Source organism: Tursiops truncatus, chromosome 2 (assembly GCF_011762595.2).
Source record: "Tursiops truncatus isolate mTurTru1 chromosome 2, mTurTru1.mat.Y, whole genome shotgun sequence".
Taxonomy (NCBI): domain Eukaryota; kingdom Metazoa; phylum Chordata; class Mammalia; order Artiodactyla; family Delphinidae; genus Tursiops; species Tursiops truncatus.
Window position 1 is genome coordinate 91,417,642 of NC_047035.1, and position 19,595 is coordinate 91,437,236.

The 19,595-nt window shown below is 38.2% G+C and overlaps 1 protein-coding gene across 1 annotated transcript in view; it reads right to left on the reverse strand.

The window, feature by feature from the left end:
- The window catches only part of SECISBP2L (SECIS binding protein 2 like), a 62,303-nt gene that overhangs the window by 19,475 nt on the left and 23,233 nt on the right, over positions 1-19,595 (reverse strand). The window contains exons 9-15 of the mRNA XM_019929168.2: positions 18,131-18,211; positions 17,420-17,587; positions 17,137-17,278; positions 13,668-13,837; positions 12,765-12,897; positions 10,816-10,978; positions 8,589-8,809 (exon numbers count right to left, since the gene is read on the reverse strand). Coding sequence (XP_019784727.1) covers positions 8,589-8,809; positions 10,816-10,978; positions 12,765-12,897; positions 13,668-13,837; positions 17,137-17,278; positions 17,420-17,587; positions 18,131-18,211 — 1,078 coding nt within the window. The remainder of the gene's footprint in view (positions 1-8,588; positions 8,810-10,815; positions 10,979-12,764; positions 12,898-13,667; positions 13,838-17,136; positions 17,279-17,419; positions 17,588-18,130; positions 18,212-19,595) is intronic.

The following is a 19,595-nucleotide window of genomic DNA, read 5'->3' on the forward strand; positions in this document are numbered from 1 at the left end:
AATAGTTATAAGGGGACAATGGAAAGCAGACCTTCAAAATTAGATTGTATTTCTTCCTAAAATAGAAACATTTTTTAATAAAATTTTGATTGATATCATAAAGTCACATAGCCCAAATGTTTTCAGGTTCATTCAAAATAATTATGATTTGGAAAGGTCAACCATACATCAATTAGAAGACAGAAATGTTTATCAAAATAATTTCTTTATTTCTAGAATAATTGATTTGTAAACTTTCTAGGATGATTAGAAAGTAGGGCCATTTATTGTTAAGAATGCCACAGACCATGATCACATAAATCCATATCCTCTTCATAAAAGAAAATATTTATCTCTCATTTATCTAGAGAAGCAGGGAAGGCATTCAGCTTATTCAAAAGTAGCATGATCATTAAGGAACACATTCAAAAAAAGTTGGTTAGCGGAGTCTATCCTTTTTATCGACAGTGGAAACTATTAACTGGACCTTTAAAAGACCACTCGTAATGACCTTGGCTTCAGAATCAAAGCACTGTACTATGTTTGTATGGGCCTACATAACCTAGGGTCTATAATGAGACATACGTTTTGGCCTACACTTGACTCCTGTCCACAGTCAAAGACCAAGAAGGAGAACTGTACCTTTTTCCTAATTTTTTTAGAGAAAAGAGCCATCAAAGGAGGGTAATACAAAAATTTTAAAGTAGAATAGGCCAGAAATGAGCCATCCAGCTACACGGTAGCACCTCCGGGAACCAGCTGCCAGGTCGCCAGTGCTGGGTTTTTCACTTGTTCCTTTGTGGGGCTAGTGCCCCTGCTCCAGGCCTGCCTGAAGAGCTGTGGGGGAGGGTGCACCAGAGGAGACCTTCAAGATGGCGGAGAAGTGAGATGTGGAGATCACCTTCCTCCCCATAGATACATCAGAAATACACCTACATGGGAAACAACTCCTACAGAACACCTACTGAACACGGGCAGAAGACCTCAGACCTCCCAAAAGGCAAGAAACTCCCCACGAACCTGGGTAGGGCAAAAGAAAAAAGAACAAAAAACAGAGACAAAAGAATAGGGACCGGACCTGCACCACTGGGAGGGAGCTGTGAAGGAGGAGAAATTTCCACACACTAGGAAGCCCCTTCACTGGCAGAGACGGGGGGTGGAGGGGGAGAACTTTTGGAGCCACGGAGGAGAGCGCAGCAACAGGGGTGCAGAGGGCAAAGTGGAGAGACTCCCACACAGAGGATCGCTGCCGACCAGCACTCACCAGCCCAAGAGGCTTGTCTGCTCACCCGCCGGGGCGGGCAGGGGCTGGGAGCTGAGACTCGGGCTTTGGAGGTCAGATCACAGGGAGAGGACTGGGGTTGGCTGTGTAAACACAGCCTGAAGGGGGCTAGTGTGCCACAGCTAGCTGGGAGTGTGTCCAGGAAAAAGTGTGGAACTGCCTAAGAGTCAACAGACCATTATTTCAGGGTGTGCAAGGAGAGGGGATTCAGAGCACCACCTAAAGGAGCTTCAGAAACGGGTGTGAGCCACGGCTATCAGCACAGACACCAGAGATGGGCATGAGATGCTAAGGCTGCTGCTGCAGCCACCAATAAGCCTGTGTGCAAGCACTGGTCACTATCCACACCTCCCCTCCCAGGAGCCTGGGCAGCCCACCACTGCCAGGGTCCCGTGATCCAGGGACAACTTCCCCAGGAGAACACACAGCGCGCCTCATGCTGTTGCAATGGCACGTCAGCCTCTGCCTTCACAGGCTCACCCTGCATTCCGTACCCCTCCGCACCCCGGGCCTCAGTGAGGCAGAGCCCCCTAATCAGCTGCTACTTTAACCCTGTACTGTCTGGGCAGGAAGAGACATCCTCAGGGGACCTACACTCAGAGGTGGGGCCAAATCCAAAGCTGAACCCCGGGAGCTGTGCGAACAAAGAAGAGAAAGGGAAATCTCTCCCAGCAGCCTCATGAGCAGTGGATTAAATCTCCACAATCAACTTGATGTACCCTGCATCTCTGGAATACATGAATAGACAATGAATCATCCCGAAATTTTGTTGGTAGACTTTGGGAGCAAAAATATATATATTTTTTTCATTTTTCTCTTTTTGTGAGTGTGTACGTATATGCTTCTTCGTGTGATTTGGTCTGTATAGCTTTGCTTTTACCATGTGTCCTAGTGTTTTGTCTGTTCTTTTCATTTTTTTTTTTTTAAATATAGTTTGTAGTGCTTGTTATCACTGGTGGATGTGTATTTTCATTTGGTTGCTCTCTTCGCCCGTTCTCTTCTTTTTAATTACTTTTTAATTTTTCTTATTTTTAGCACTTATTTTAATAAATTTACTTTCTTTTTTTCTTTCTTTTTTTCTCACTTTTCTTCTGAGTTGTGTGGCAGACAGGGTCTTGGTGCTCCAGCCAGGTGTCAGGCCTGTGCCTCTGAGGTGGGAGAGCCAAGTTCAGGACATTGCTCCACCACAGACCTCCTGGCTCCACGTAATATCACACACCAAAAGCTCTCCCAGAGGGCTTCCCTGGTGGCGCAGTGGTTGAGGGTCCACCTGCCGATGCAGGGGATGCGGGTTCGTGACCCGGTCCAAGAGGATCCCGCATGCCGCGGAGCACCTGGGCCCGTGAGCCATGGCCGCTGAGCCTGCGTGTCCGGAGCCTGTGCTCCACAACGGGAGAGGCCACAACAGTGAGAGGCCCACGTACCACAAAAAAAAAAAAAAAAAAAAAGCAGCTCTCCCAGAGATCTCCATCTCAAGGCTAAGACCCAGCTCCACTCAACAACCAGCAAGCTACGGTGCTGGACACCCTATGCCCAACAACTAGCAAGAAAGAAACACAACCCCACCCATTAACAAAGAGGCTGCCTAAAATCATAATAAGGTCACAGACACCCCAAAACACACCATCAGACAGGGTACTGCCCACCGAAAGACAAGATCTAGCCTCATCCACTAGAACACAGGCACTAGTCCCCTCCACCAGGAAGCCTACACTACCCACTGAACCAACCTTAGCCACTGGGGGCAGACACCAAAAACAATGGGAACTACGAACCTGCAGCCTGCGAAAAGGAGACCCCAAACACAGTAAGTTAAGCAAAATGGGAAGACAGAAAAACACACAGGAGATGAAGGAGCAAAGTAAAAACCCACCAGACCAAACAAATGAAGAGGAAATAGGCGGTCTACCTGAAAAAGAATTCAGAGTAATGATAGTAAAGATAATCCAAAATCTTGGAAACAGAATGGAGAAAATACAGGAAACGCTTAACAAGGACCTAGAAGAACTAAAGAGCAAACAAACAATCACGAACAACACAATAAATGAAATTAAAAATTCTCCAGAAGGAATCAATAGCAGAATAACTAAGGCAGAAGAATGGGTAAGTGACCTGGAGAATAAAAGAGTGGAAATAACTACCACAGAGCACAATAAAGAATGAAACGAATTGACAACAGTCTCAGAGATCACTGGGACAACATTAAACACACCAACATTCAAATTATAGGGGTCTCAGAAAAAGAAGAGAAAAAGAAAGGGACTGAGAAAATATTTGAAGAGATCATACATGAAAACTTCCCAAATATAGGAAAGGAAATAGTTAATCAAGTCCAGGAAGCGCCAAGAGTCCTATACAGGATAAATCTAAAGAGAAACACACCAAGAAACATATCAAACTATCAAAAATTAAATACAAAGAAAAAATATTGAAAGCAGCAAAGGAAAAGCAACAAATAACATACAAGGGAATCCCCATAACGTTAACAGCTAATCCTTCAGCAGAAACTCTGCAAGCCAGAGGGAGTGGCAGGACATATTTAAGGTGATGAAAGGAAAAAACCTACAACCAAGATTACTCTACCCAGCAAGGATCTCATTCAGATTTGACAGAAAAATTAAAACCTTTACAGACAAGCACAAGCTAAGAGAATTCACCAAATTCTTTGCTTTGGTAAAGCACCACCAAACCAGCTTTATAAGAAAGTGCTAAAGGAACTTCTCTAGGCAGGAAACGCAAGAGAAGGAAAACACTTACAATAACAAACCCAAAAAATTAAGAAAATGGTAACAGGAACATACATATCAATAACTACCTTAAATGTAAATGGATTAAATGCTCCAACCATTTACTTAAATGTAAATGGATTAAATGCTCCAGTCAAATGCTCCAACCAAAAGACAAAGAATGGCTGAATGGAAAAAAAACCAAGACCCGTATACATGCTGTCTACAATAGACCCACTTCAGACCTAGGGACACATACAGACCGAAAGTGAGGGGATGGAAAAAAGATATTCCATGCAAATGGAAATCAGAAGAACGCTGGAGTAGTGATTCTCATATCAGACAAAATAGACTTTAAAATAAAGACTATTACAAGAGACAAAGAAGGACACCCCATAACGTTCAAGGGATCAATCCAAGAAGAAGCTATAACAATTGTAAATATTTATGCACCCAACATAGGGGCACCTCAATACATAAGGCAAATGCTAACAGCCATAAAAGGGGAAATCTACAGTAACACAATCACAGTAGGGGACTTTAACACCCCAATTTCACCAATGGACAGATCATCCAAAATGAAAATAAATAAGGAAACACAAGCTTTAAAGGATACATTAAACAAGACAGACTTAATTGATATCTATAGGACATTCCCTCCAAAAACAAGAGAATAAACTTTCTTCTCAAGTGCTCATGGAACATGCTCCAGGATAGATCATATCTTGGGCCACAAATGAAGGCTTGACAAATTTAAGAAAACTGAAATCGTATCAGGTATCTTTTCCGACCACAACGCTATGAGACTAGATATCAATTACAGGAAAAAATCTGTAAAAAAAATACAAACACATGGAGGTTAAATAATACACTACTTAATAACCAAGAGATCACTGAAGAAATCAAAGAGGAAATCAAAAAACACCTAGAAACAAATGACAATGAAAACATGACGACCCAAAACCTATGGGATGCAGCAAAAGCAGTTCTAAGAGGGAAGTTTATAGCAATACAATCGTACCTCAAGAAACAAGAAACATCTCAAATAAACAACCTAACCTTACACCTAAAACAATTAGAGAAAGAAGAACAAAACACTCCCAAAGTTAGCAGAAGGAAAGAAATCATAAAGATCAGATCAGAAATAAATGAAAAAGAAATGAAGGAAACAACAGCAAAGATCAATAAAACTAAAAGCTGATCTTTGAGAAGATAAACCAAATTGATAAACCATTAGCCAGATTCATCAAAAAAAAAAAAAAGGGAGAAGACTCAGATCAATAGAATTAGAAATGAAAAAGGAGAAGTAACAACTTACACTGCAGAAATACAAAGGATCTTGAGAGATTACTACAAGCAACTCTATGCCAATAAAATGGACAACCTGGAAGAAATGGACAAATTCTTAGAAAAACACAACCTTCTGAGACTGCACCAGGAAAAAATAGAAAATATGAACAGACCAATCACAAGCACTGAAATTGAAACTGTGATTCAAAATCTTCCAACAAACAAAAGCCCAGGACCAGAGGGCTTCACAGGTGAATTCTATCAAACATTTAGAGAAGAGCTAACACCTATGCTTCTCCAAGTCTTCCAAAATATAGCAGAGGGAGGAACACTCCCAAACTCATTCTACAAGGCCACCATCAACCTGATACCAAAACCAGACAAAGATGTCACAAAGAAAGAAAATTACAGGCCAATACCACCCATAAATATAGATGAAAAAATCCTCAACAAAATACTAGCAAACAGAATCCAACAGCACATTAAAAGGATCATACATCACAATCATGTGGGGTTTATCCCAGGAATGCAAGGATTCTTCAGTATATGCAAATCAATTAATGTGATACACCATATTAACAAATTGAAGGAGAAAAACCATATGATCATCTCAATAGATGCAGAAAAAGCTTCTGACAAAATTCAACAACCATTTATGATAAAAACCCTCCAGAAAGTAGGCATAGAGGAAACTTACCTCAACATATATGACAAACCCAAGGCCAACATCACTCTCAATGGTGAAAAACTGAAACCATTTCCTCAAAGTCCAGGAACAAGACAAGGTTGCCCACTATCACCATTATTATTCAACAGAGTTTTGGAAGTTTTAACCACAACAATCAGAGAAGAAAAAGAAATAAAAGGTATCCAAATTGAAAAAGAAGTAAAACTGTCACTGTCTGCAGATGACATGATACTATACATAGAGAATCCTAAAGATACTACCAGAAAACAACTAGAGCTAATCAATGAATTTGGTAAAGTAGCAGGATACAAAATTAATGCAGAGAAATCTCTTGCATTCCCATACACTAATGATGAAAAATCTGAGAGAGAAATTAAGGAAACACTCCCATTTACCACTGCAACAAAAAGAATAAAACACCTAGGAATAAACCTACCTAAGGAGACAAAAGACCTGTATGCAGAAAACTATAAAACACTGATGAAAGAAATTAAAGATGACACAAACAGATGGAGAGATATGCCACATTCTCGGATTGGAAGAATCAACACTGTCAAAATGACTATACGACCGAAAGCAATCTACGGATTCAGTGCAATCCCTATCAAACTACCACTGGCATTTTTCACAGAGCTAGAAGAAAAAATTTCACAATTTGTATGGAAACACAAAAGACCTCAAATAGCCAAAGCAATCTTGAGATAGAAAAACGGAGCTGGAGGAATCAGGCTCCCTGACTTCAGACTACACTACAAAGCTACAGTAATCAAGACAGTATTGTACTGGCACAAAAACAGAAAGATAGATCAATGGAACAGGACAGAAAGCCCAGCGATAAACCCATGCACATATGGTCACTTTATCTTTGATAAAGGAGGCAAGAATATACAATGGAGAAACGACAGCCTCTTCAATAAGTGGTGCTGGGAAAACTGGACAGCTAGCTACACGTAAAAGAAAGAAATTAGAACATTCCCTAACACCATACACAAAAATAAACTCCAAATGGATTAAAGACCTAAATGTAAGGTCAGACACTATAAAACTCTTAGAGGAAAACATAGGCAGAACACTCTATGATATACATCACAGTAAGATCCTTTTTGACCCACCATCTAGAGTAATGGAAGTAAAAACAAAAATAAACAAATGGGACCTAATGAAACTTCAAAGCTTTTGCACAGCAAAGGAAACCATAAACAAGATGAAAAGACAACCCTCAGAATGGGAGAAAATATTTGCAAACGAAGCAACTGACAAAGGATTAATCTCCAAAATTACAAGCAGCTCATGCAGCTCAATATCAAAAAAACAAACAACTCAATACAAAAATGGGCAGAAGACCTAAATAGACATTTCTCCAAAGATATACAGGTTGCCAACAAACACATGAAAGGATGCTCAACATCACTAATCATTAGAGAAATGCAAATCAAAACTACAATGAGGTATCACGTCATACCAGTCAGAATGGCCATCATCAAAAAATCTACAAACAATAAACGCTGGAGAGGGTGTGGAGAAAAGGGAACCCTCTTGCACTGTTGGTGGGAATGTAAATTGATACAGCCATTATGCAGAACAGTATGGAGGCCTTAAAAAACTAAAAATAGAACTACCATACAACCCTGCTTTCCCACTTCTGGGCATATACCCTGAGAAAACCATAATTCAAAAAGAGTCATGTACCACAATGTTCACTGCAGCTCTATTTACAATAGTCAGCATGGAAGCAACCTAAGTGTCCGTCGACAGATGAATGGACAATGAAGATGTGGCTCATATATACAACGGAATATTACTCAGCCATAAAAAGAAACGAAATTGAGTTATTTGTAGTGAGGTGGATGGCCCTAGAGTCTGTCATACAGAGTGAAGTAAGTCAGAAAGACAAAAACAAATACTGTATGCTACCACATATATGTATGGAATCCAAAAAAAAAAAAACAAAAAAACAAAAAATTTTTATGAAGAACAGGGGCAGGAGAGGAATAAAGACGCAGACGTAGAGAATGGACTTGAGGACATGGGGATGGGGAAGGGTAAGCTGGGACGAAGTGGGAGAGTGGCATGGACTTATATATACTACCAAATATAAAACAGATAGCTAGTGGGAAGCAGCCGCACAGCACAGGGAGATCAGCTCAGTGCTTTGTGACCACCTAGAGGGGTGGGAGGGAGACAAAAGAGGGAGGAGATATGGGGATATATATATATGTATAGCTGATTCACTCTGTTATAAAGCAGAAACTAACACATCATTGTAAAGCAATTATACTCCAATAAAGATGTTAAAAAAAATAAAGTAGAATATATTTGCGGAGGTAAAGAAATGCCTACTTAGTAGTTCCCACTCTGATCACAAGACAGCGGACACTTGGTTGGCCCCAACTAAATCCTTCACTAATGTTCATAAATGGGGATCTTCTTTACAATCTGATCTCAATTTTATTACTCTACCTCCAGTGCTGAAACATTTCATTTTCTTTCTTCATGTTCAGTATTATGTTTTATACCTAAACTCTGCTAAAGAAGACATATGGCTTCCACTTTAAAATTCACTGCATATTCTACAATTATACTACATAAATATCAAAACACTTCGAAAGTAAAATGTTCATACCTTTGGACTGGATTTTTTCACAATTTGGAGAAATTATAACACATTTGATCTTGTTTAACTTCATATGTTTCGTAACCTCTCTTAGACCCATGACCAGCCGTCTCCTCGCTTTTGCTCTTACAGGATCCTTTTGGTAGATGCGTTCCTGGAAGCTGACAAGCTCTTGAAGAAGAAGAGTCACACATTCATCAATCTCTTTACAAAGAACCTGATTACAGTACCTGTAAAGGAACCCAAAAGTAGGTAATTATAAAATTATTTTAGGAAAAAAATACATCCAGTGAAGTTTTTCATTAAAAAATCAAGTCTTGAAAAATCTCCTAAATCCTTCAGTCAATTAGAGAAACAGAAGAGTTTTCCTGAATTACAACAGATCAGCTTTTATGCAAAGGATAGATTAACCTCGGGGAAGTACTAATCAAACACCCAATTATTAAATTCCTAAAGATATAAATCAAATGTTAACTTGCTATTAGATAAACAGGTATAATGTTTTTGGTAAGGAGATAATGTATAAAGTTATTTCATTCCAATGAATACTAAAGATGCTTCTAATAAGAAACAAATTAATTTCATAAATGCTAATTGAATGCCCTAATACCAACCATTCATCCTCCACACTTGGATAAATCAGTCTCCAGCACTGGCTTCCTCAACCATAAAAATAAGGAGTTACGGATGACAGTCTCAATCGTCCCTCTACCTCTGAAAATCTATGGTTACAGCGGATGAATTCAGTAGTTAAACTGAAGCCAAAACCAAAGAGGTCTTGAGGTAAAAGTCATATGGCTTTATATCAGGCAAAGTAACTGAATGAGGCTCTTTGTGAGATCATATATGGCTACAATGCAAAAACCAGAAAGCAAGTAGTGTGAGGCCACTATAGTACTTAATTTCAAGGATAAGGAAGTCATTCATTCTAGTTTAAGTAAACTTACCTATTCCACTTTGCTAGTTTTCATCCATAATCTATCTCTACCATAAGCAGGTACTTAACAAGGAAAATTGGTAAAATTTCTAATCTAGGAATTCCGGGCCAGCAAATTACCAGTTCTAAATTACTGATACATTATATGGTGGGAAAATCTAGGTCTGCCTTTCTTTAGTGAAAAAAAATGTTCTGCTTTGGAAATTTTGTTAATGTTTATGTGAAAAGTGTTTAAATAAATGCAAGTATGACATTACTTCAGAACAGAAGATATAACTGGACAGGCTGAGGAAAGCTTATCATAAAGTATACAAAATTAAAGAATGCAATTGAAGAATAAAACATCAAAAACGCAATTTTCTTCACTCTGCTTTTCTTCCAAGCTGTTTATTTCACACATATGTAAGATTTTATTCTCCAAGTATTTCCTTTGTCACACATCTGTGATATTTAATTAACTTCCCAAACCTAGGCAATAAGTATTTGCTCAAAAACAATAAAGGAACAGAACAAACCAATGTGGTTTGGATTCACACACATTTTACCTTCACCCTGGGATTCTTTCATAGGTAAACTTAATTTCAAAGATGGGCATTTTCAAACTTAGAAATATATGCTTAAAAACAAATAGGTTTAGGGCTTCCCTGGTGGCGCAGTGGTTGAGAGTCCGCCTGCCGATGCAGGGGACATGGGTTCATGTCCCAGTCTGGGAAGATCCCACATGCCACGGAGCAGCTGGGCCCGTGAGCCATGGCCACTGAGCCTGCGTGTCCGGAGCCTGTGCTCCGCAACGGGAGAGGCCACAACAGTGAGAGGCCCGCGTACCGCAAAAAAGAAAAAAAAAAAAAAGAACAACAACAAAAACAAATAGGTTTATGTAACAGGTTCCCTACATGTAGGAGGATCTTAGAAACTTGTTATTAATTGGTTAGAGAGGTTTTTTTTGAAGGGCCAATAATATAAACAAAAAAGCAAAAGCATTTGGAGAGGAAAAATGTCACAGTATGACATTTTATATAATACATAAGCTGTAAGAGGTAAAATTTCATGGGTATAAACACTAGCTGATATAAAAAGAATGTATTTACTGTCAAATCACTTTTACGTGAACACTGACAGCTGACGGAAGGCAAATACTTTCCATATAATAAAACCCGTTGTTAAACAGAATCTGAAAGAACTTAAAGATCTTTGGTATTCTATCTGTTCAACCCACCAAGAAAGAATGACAGTATTATATTCAGAACTACAGTCAAGATACCTAAGCTATTCAACCTCAATAATGAGACTAAAACTTACTCTCTAAATCTTTTGCTGTGGATTTTGGTTATTGTCGAAGATGCCATTGGACTGCCTATCCCAGAACTAGCCGGAGAGCCTTGTGACACAGGTGTCATACAGTACGGAGAGTTCTGACTTGCTGGAGAGAGGGATGCATCACTGGGCATGCTCAGTCCAGCATCTGTGGAGACGTGGGGTGAGGGGAAAGAATTTAGAAATTCTGAATGCTGAAAAGCTCTATACTCTTCAACATAATTTAGAATGGCAGTTACCTTTTGTTATCACTTCCAAATTCTCCAGAAGCTACCAAGTTGGGCATTGTTCGTATCACAAACATTTCTCATATACTACAAAAATCAAATTTTCCTATTATGTCTTAAAATATACTCTGAAAAACATCAAGCATATCCTACAAGTCTCCACAGAAGAGATGCAAGAAGGCCAAGTTATCTAAAACATGTATTCCCAGGGGATCTAAATTGAAGAACAAAAGACGTATGTATCCGCTCCTGCACTCTTTCCAGATCATATTACCCATCTCCTTCATCTCTAGTTTTCTATCTATTTCTTAGAAATAATTTTTTTTAACTGTCTAAAAATTCCCATTGCTGCCGGCAATGATGAATTCTACCTCACTCATTCTCCCCACACCACTCCCAGTTCTCCAGGCACCACCCCAGTTTCTCTTTCATTTGGTCTTTGCTCCTGTGCTCAGGCAGCCACGTTTGCAGATGCCACCTCTTGACTCAACTGCCACCTTTAGTTACTGCTTCTTTTCTAAACAGCTCTAAAACTCAGGAAATGAGTTAGTATTTGTCCAGTCCATTAATCTGCAAAGTTACACATATATCTTATCTCTCTACTGGATTGTAAACTTTCTGTAACAGGGCCAGTCCACTATATATCTTTATGACATTTCCTGACCTTCCCATCCCTACCCCACTTACTGAAGTACATATGATAGATGTTCAACACACATTTGTTAAAGGAATGCATAAACAGATACACCTGAATACAAAGGCAATGATACTTAATTGAGAGTAAAGGAGAACCCTAACCGAACAATTCTTAGAAGTAGTAAACTTATTTTCTAAACACAAGGGAACACTGCTACTAAATCTATATGTAAATCAGATTTAAATGTTTTGCCAAAAGTTGAAGAATAAATACCAGGAGAAATAGGGACCTAGTCAGGTTTCTCTTAAAATCTTTCTTCCACAGTAGTATAAATTTTAGAAGGCATCTGCAGTTTTGCTGAGGTCCCATCTGAAATCATGTGCTGGCTACCCATTGTATGGGACTGAATCTTACTGACCAACTGGACTCTACACTACAACAAGCTTTGCAATTCTCTACTCATTGTGGCATATGTATTAATTTCACAAAAGCAAGGAAGAAAATCAACAAAAGCAATTCAATAAAATATACAGGTGACCCTTGTACAATACGGGGATTTAAACCTCATATAATTTATAGTCCGCCCTCTGTATCATAGTTCCTCTATCATCTGTGGATTCAACCAATCATGGCTGAGTAGTACTGCAGTATTTACTATTGAAAAACATCTGTGTACAAGTGTACCTGTGCAGTTCAAACCTGCGTTGTTCAAGGGTCAACTGTAGTCCTGCAAAGAAAGTCAATTGTGTTCTAGATATAAAAGAAGGCAAGATGAAAGAAACTGTGACAGTTACAGAGGATGCATTAGTAAGATCATAGTTATGAGGGTTTACAACAAATTCAGGATTTAAGCTTCAAAAATGCCATAGACCTACTATGTAACACCTGCCTCCCTGCCCTTTAAGTATCTCCCTATAGAAGCATCTTCAAAAGAAACCACTCTCAAAGATTAAAAAATTTAGATAAAATATGGAGCATATTTAGGAGAATAACTAGTGATATGTTGTTACCTACTAATTAAAATACTTCAGACCATTTTATAAGAAGAAGGGGGAAAGAGGTGATCTTACCTTCTTGGGAAACAATCTCCTGCGGCAAATCATCAATAAAATCTAAGTGCATTTCTATTGGTTCCTCAGATCCCAAAAGATTGTGGTCCACAGTTAAACGGCCCTTCTTTTCCTCTCTTTCTTTCAAAATAACCTAAAAGTCATTACCAGTCTTTAATTACTAATTACTCTTTAAGTATGTACTGAATGATTAAAATGGTCACTATTACACAGGAATAGTAGTGTTCACTTAAAAAATGGATGTAAGGATTTTGGTTGGCTATGTAGAAACTGACTGGCAAAAAGGTAAATGTAATTTTAGGCACTGCAGTTGAAGGAAGTACTATATCCAAAATAAAGGAAGGCAATATAATACTACAGCTATCAAACTACATTTGCTTCATTCTTTAAATCCTAGTAGACAAACTAGGGTTTCCCCCAAAATGGATAAAATAAAACCTTTGGAAACCAGGTCACATAGTTACGTTAGATTTACTTGGTCATAGATCGTCTCATTCACTCCTCCTAATAACAGTACTGAGTTAAACAGAGCAGATATTATACCCAACTTATAGATAAAGAAGATGAGGATAAGAAAGGTTTGCTAAAACTACACAATAAGTACTGAAGTTAGTACTAGAATCCCAGGCTTCTGATACCTAGGGTCTCAAGTTTTTGGATACCTAAATGTTTAACTTTTTCTTTTAAACTTATAGACAGAACTCGTTCCCCAGGGCCTTGGTCAACACAGAAAGATAGTCATGATGCTGAGATCCCCAACCTTAAATTAATTAGTCATCATAAAGATGCATGTCTAAGAACTTTTCACAATAATCAGTTGGCCAAAACGCCACAACTACTTTTGCAAAACGATTTAAACCCTTTTTTATACTGTAAAATAAATAACCCCAGGTTTTGTTTTACCTTTTTAAGTGCTGTGGGCCGTTTTAGTTTTGCAATTTCCTTTTCTTTTCCTTTTTTCGCTTTAGAGGAAGTAATGTCCAAAGAATTAAAGGATGTCAAACAGGGCTGACCTTTGGTTAAGGGTTTTCTGTTAGTAGAGTCTTTAGTGTGAAAAGAAGCTGCAGTGACCACTAAAAACAAACAAGAGCATTAGTTTTACTATTATGGCCAACTCCACATATTTTCAAAATTTCTAATAATAAACCTATAAGAACAACAACATCCTCTTCTTGTGGAAAACAGACATCATAACAGCAGGAGCAGTATATGGCCGTGCAGTATCCCTCAGATACAGCTCCAAAGAACCATTCTACCTCTGAAATTTCAAAACTCTGTACCTCTCCTTATTCCTAATGAATCTAACAATGACCCTTACATAAGATAAGTAGTCTATCACTCCTCTCCTCATTTCAGCCTGTCAGTAAAGAATGATGATTTTCCCCTCTTAGCTGCACTCTCAGTACTATTCAGCAATTCCTTTACGCCTCATTGATTGTTACCCTCATTCTCCCGTGGATACCACCCATCCTTCAGCAGACCTAGCCTCTAATCTCAATTCTCTCACTCTAGCAGAAAAGCTTTCCTGCTACTTCCCTAAGATGCTTTCCAATATAAACTTCTAGGCCACCTGAGAGGAGGCAGCAGGCATCCTTACTCCCACCGAAGGCTTACCAACCACCTCTTCTCATAATTCCATCTCAAGATTAATTCCTCAAGGATTTTGCTCTATTACTTTCCCCTTGCATCTTTCAAGTTTCTCCTTGACTTGACCCCTGACTCTTTTCCCTAACTCCCCAAAAGAAGTTAAAAATCTCCTCTATATAAAAGGAAGAAAAAACAGGCAAACTAACAAAACCTCTCCACTAACAGGCTTCTAAGATACCATCACTCCCCTTTCTTCCTCATTACTTCCCAAATCATTATAATCTGGCCTCCGCCCTACCCACTCTCTTGAAACTGCTATTGCCAAGATCACATAAAACCTTGCAACTGCCAAATCTAACTCTGATTCTTTGCTCTATTCTAGAGCAAAGCAGCATTTGTTACCAAAGACCACATCCTCTTCCTCAAAATTCTATCCTCACCTTTTGTGACATTACATTCTATTTTTCTCACTCTTTCTCAAACCTGTTTTTCTGGTTCTTCTTCCTTCTGTCTTTTAACTCTGAGCATTCTACAAGGCTTTATCCCTGAACATCTTTTTCCTAATTTTTCTTTCCCCTGACAATCTTATATATTTCCACAGCTACAACAATCATCTCTATTTGAAATTCACTGACTTCTAACCTGAACTGCACATACCTAACTATAAGTTAAATAGGAACCACCAGGACCTCCCTAACCAGCATTTCAAATACAACAGGGCCAGAGTCTGTTCTTCCCAAGAAAATTCTTCTTCCGTGATCCTTATCCTGTTTCGTATCGTCATATACCTAACCCCCACCACAGTCCTCCAAGTCAGAGAGTTTGGAGTCATCTTTGACCTGTTTCCACATTCCATCAATTAAAAAACCCTATTAGTTCATTAAAATCCTTTTACATCTCTGCCATAGTCCCGTCCTTCTTTTGGACTTCCCAAGAAAGCTGCTTTCTTTGTAATCAGCACTTCCCAATTTAAACACTGGTGATAGATTAGAGATTAATCTCACTTCCATCTGTCAAGAATCTTACTCCCCCTTTAAAGCCCAGTCCAAATGCTATCATATATGAAGGCATTTGTAACATACATCCCTGTTGACATAAATCACTCTTTCTTCTATAAGTTCATAAAACTTTGCTGGTATCTTTCCTAAGGCACTGCTTTTTATTAGTTATGTGGGTACGTCTTTCTCTCAGACTAGATTATAAACTCCTTGACCACAGGTATATCTTAATCCTATCTGTAATTCCACAGTTCTTGACACCACACTTTGCATGTAGATACCTACATTTGTATACATTAATGTGCTAAACAAACCAAAGTTGTAATAATAAGCCACTTGAAGTTATCACAGCCTAACAATCTCTTTCCCAAAATAACTGGCTAAACTTTATTGAATGATTATAACCCAGACGCTCTTCTAAGCACTTTACATGTATCATCTCATTCAATCCTCAAAACAATCCGGAAGCAGGTACTGTATTATCTCCATTTTAATGTAAGGAAAGTGAAGCACAGGAAGATTAAATAACTTGCCAAGGAAAAACATGGAAGAACAGGATTCAAGACACAGCTCAACTCCAAAGCCCCTGCATGCAGCCACTAGACCACACTGCCTCTGGAACACTAACTCAGTTCCATCCCCTAGAGTCCTTTACTCTTAGTGAGATGTTACTGCCACGTCCCTCATCTCAACAGCATGCAACTCTAAAGCTCAGTATGCACTCAGTATTATTTTTACTAACAGTTACTCAAAGCTAAGGTTCATACCGGATGGTAACTAGCTATAGGTTTAAACATTTTGCACACACGATTAAAGTTATAAACTGTTACTTATATTTTTGTTTAAAAACAGTAGACCCTTTACATAGGAACCGAGGAAAGAAAATTCCATTCTTCCCCTCAACATCAGTGCTTTTTGTTGGTGCCTTTCCCTTTCCTTTATCTTATTCCTCATCCTCTAAATACAAAGACTATGAAAAGAAATGAGGGAGCATGTCAAAGGTGCTGAGCTGTAACTCTGACGAGGTTTGTTAAAATATAAATTACTGTTTCAGCAGAAAGCCAGCTCATTTTCTCTCTCCCTCCCTCCCCTCCTCGTCCTCCCTCCCCCCACTTCTCTCCCTCTCTCTCCCTCCCTGTCTCCCTTTCTCTCTCTCTCTCTCTCACACATACACACAAAATCTGATTAACACTCCTATGTTTTCCATTTGGTTTTAAATTGGATAATTTAACAGTTATAGAGCCAAATTACTTGTGATTCTTATTGACGCCTTTGAAGAAGAAAAATTTGGTTGGTTCATAACATATACCAACCGACATTTGAACAGAGACCTGGAGGACCTGATGGAACAAACTATACTGATGCCTGAGGAAAGAGAGTTCCAGGTAAAGGAAAGAGCAAGCACAAGGACACTGAGCTTGGAGCACGTTGGATGTGTCTGTGGAACAGCAAGGGGGCTAACGTGGCTAGAGCAGTGAGTGCCGGGGAGAATGGTGATGAGGGCAGAAAGGTTAACAGGAGCAGCTAAGATATGACTTAGGACCCTGGCTTCGCTCCAAGTGAGATGACGAGCTACTAGAGGATTTTGAACTTATATTTGAAAAAGAGCGCTCCTTTTAAGACAGACTGGGGGTTGGGGGAATGAAAGGTAGGTAGTAGTTAGGAGGCTACTAGTGGCAGGAGAGAAGCTGCTGAGTAATCAGACTCTGGATTTTTGTAGGTATATATAATTAAGATTAACAGTTTCCAAAAGCCAAATAGCAAATTGCCAGGATTAATGATATCACCTGTATATGACAGAGGTCTGGTATTAGTAATTTGCCGTGCTTTCATGGCTTGCTGTTGTTTTTCCAGAGCTGCTAACATGTCCCCCAAATCTAGTTGTACAGGTGTTTTATTCTTTTTCCCAGCTGCCTTTGATAAAGCTTCCTGCAAGGTAAACATGAAAACATTTTTCATTTTAGTATGAAAATGTGACAATTTAAGATAATTATATTTGTCAGTCTTCCATCCATCCCCCAAAACCTACCAAATAAACTATCATATTTGTTCATAAAAATGAATACATACCTGTAGTTTTTTTTGCTCCATACTTATTTCTGAATATTCTTGAGCTGTGGCAAGGGCTGCTGCTAAAGCTTTCTTCTTTTGACTTTTTGCACGTTTAGGAACTGAGGTTGTAATGGGAATTGGTGTCTGAACTATATTGATTGGTGAGTTCTCAGGTAAATCATCCAACTACGATAACCAGAGAAAAACATTTGTCAGTGATTCCATAAAAGTCTAATCATAAGGAAAGACAATCTAGAATGTGAGATGTTCTACAGTATAACTGGACTAGACTCTTCGGAAGATTCAATTACATAAAGAACAGAGTGAGATGGTGGGATCATTCTAGACAGGCAGACTGGAAAATAATAGAGACAAAACAGCAAAATGCAACAGGTGATAACTGACTGGATCCTGGACTGAAAGCAAAATAACTCCAAGGTAAAGTTTTGCAACAACTGGGGAAATTTTAGCATGGACTATATGGTTTATGATGTCATTTAATTAATGGTATTTCCTTGTCTGTAATGGAACTATGGATTTCAAAGGACAGTGTCTCTGTTCTGGCTATGCTGAGAAGAAATACTAAAGATCAGTACTAAATACAGCGCTTCTTCTATACCATGCTGCCCTACAAGTCTTTATACTTAGCTGTAATATTTCTTTTCAACATTGCCATAGCTCAAAAGATGTTCAAATATTTTGCTTATTTTTTTTAAAAGAGTCACTTACTACTTTTGAAGAAAGTTTCTGTTGAATATTCTCATCTTTAGCACTTCCATTCTCATTTAGTTCTCGAAATCCATCTTCATCCTGAAATAGTTCCACGTTTTAAGTAAAAACAGAGTTCAAAGCAATAAACTCTTAAGAACAACATTTATAATGCTTAAGAGTAATGAAATGACAGGGAAGTAATTTTTTAACTCAATATTAAACTATTTAAAGTCAGTCTTAAAAAGGAAATCTCATTTCTCACATGCTAAAACATAGCTAATTTAATTATTCAAGGATGGGGATACATCCACACGTGTCCATCCTTTAGATTTCTGCATCTACTATTCCATTTTTATTAATAATTCTACCCTAAGGTGGGTAAGTAAATGAAAAGAAATTCAAAAAGGATTTTATCACATTTCACATAATTTTGAGAAGATTTTAAACAAATGGCTTAGTATGAATTTCATTAATATATTCCCTGTCCCATTACTACATACACCAGTCAATAACATTAAAAGTGAAAAAATAAATTCCCTATTCAAAGTAATTTCTTAACCAATATCCTCCTTTACACTGAAATTTATATCTATTATTTTTAACTAAATATAAGTATGGAACCAATCATATGATTAAGTGCAAAGAAAAAATCTGCCACATGTACTGTTCTTGATACACTACTTGAACTGAAGCCTCAAGTCCTTTAGGTCAATTACTAAGCTTATCTAACATATTATTCATCTGAAGCCTCTGGCCTCAAGCATATTTAAACTCCATCTATTAACTCATTTTATAGAAACTATATAACAAAAATGAGTTGCCTGGGATGTTTGTTCACCATCTTGACGCAATCAAATTCTACTCATTCTTTAAAACCTATTCCAAATGTTATCCCTATCCTGCCTCAAACCCAAAGGGACTTATTTCTCCTTTCAACTTCAACCACACCCAAGAAGTATCAGGTGTGTACATGTCTACATTCCTCTATTACACAGCATCCTCCCTAAGGGTAGTGTGTTTATTCACCTTAATGTATCATGCAGAGCACCTTACTTTAAACATACAACAGGCCTCCAATGAGCACCAGTTAGATGAATAATAGAAACATTGCAATTAGAATATAAACTGTCTATTAGAAAAAGTAAAATAGCCTTTTATCTTCCTTCTTCAAGACTCCCCCGGCTAGCAGCACAAATTGACTAGATTGAACTGTTCAAATTTGAAAACTTAACAAATAGATTCAACAAACATAATAAAAGTTAGGAAGAAAGTTTCAAACTAGGTGAAGTCCACATAAAACTAAGTTCTACCTCCATATGTTACCTCAAAATGAATACTCACGACAAAAATTTATGAAAATAAACATTAATAAAGTTAATGTTAGACTAACTATATATAACCAAGACAAAAATGATAAGACAAATACATCTAAGTAACTTACAATCTACTTGCAGTCACATGTTAAGACATAAAAAGTACTTAT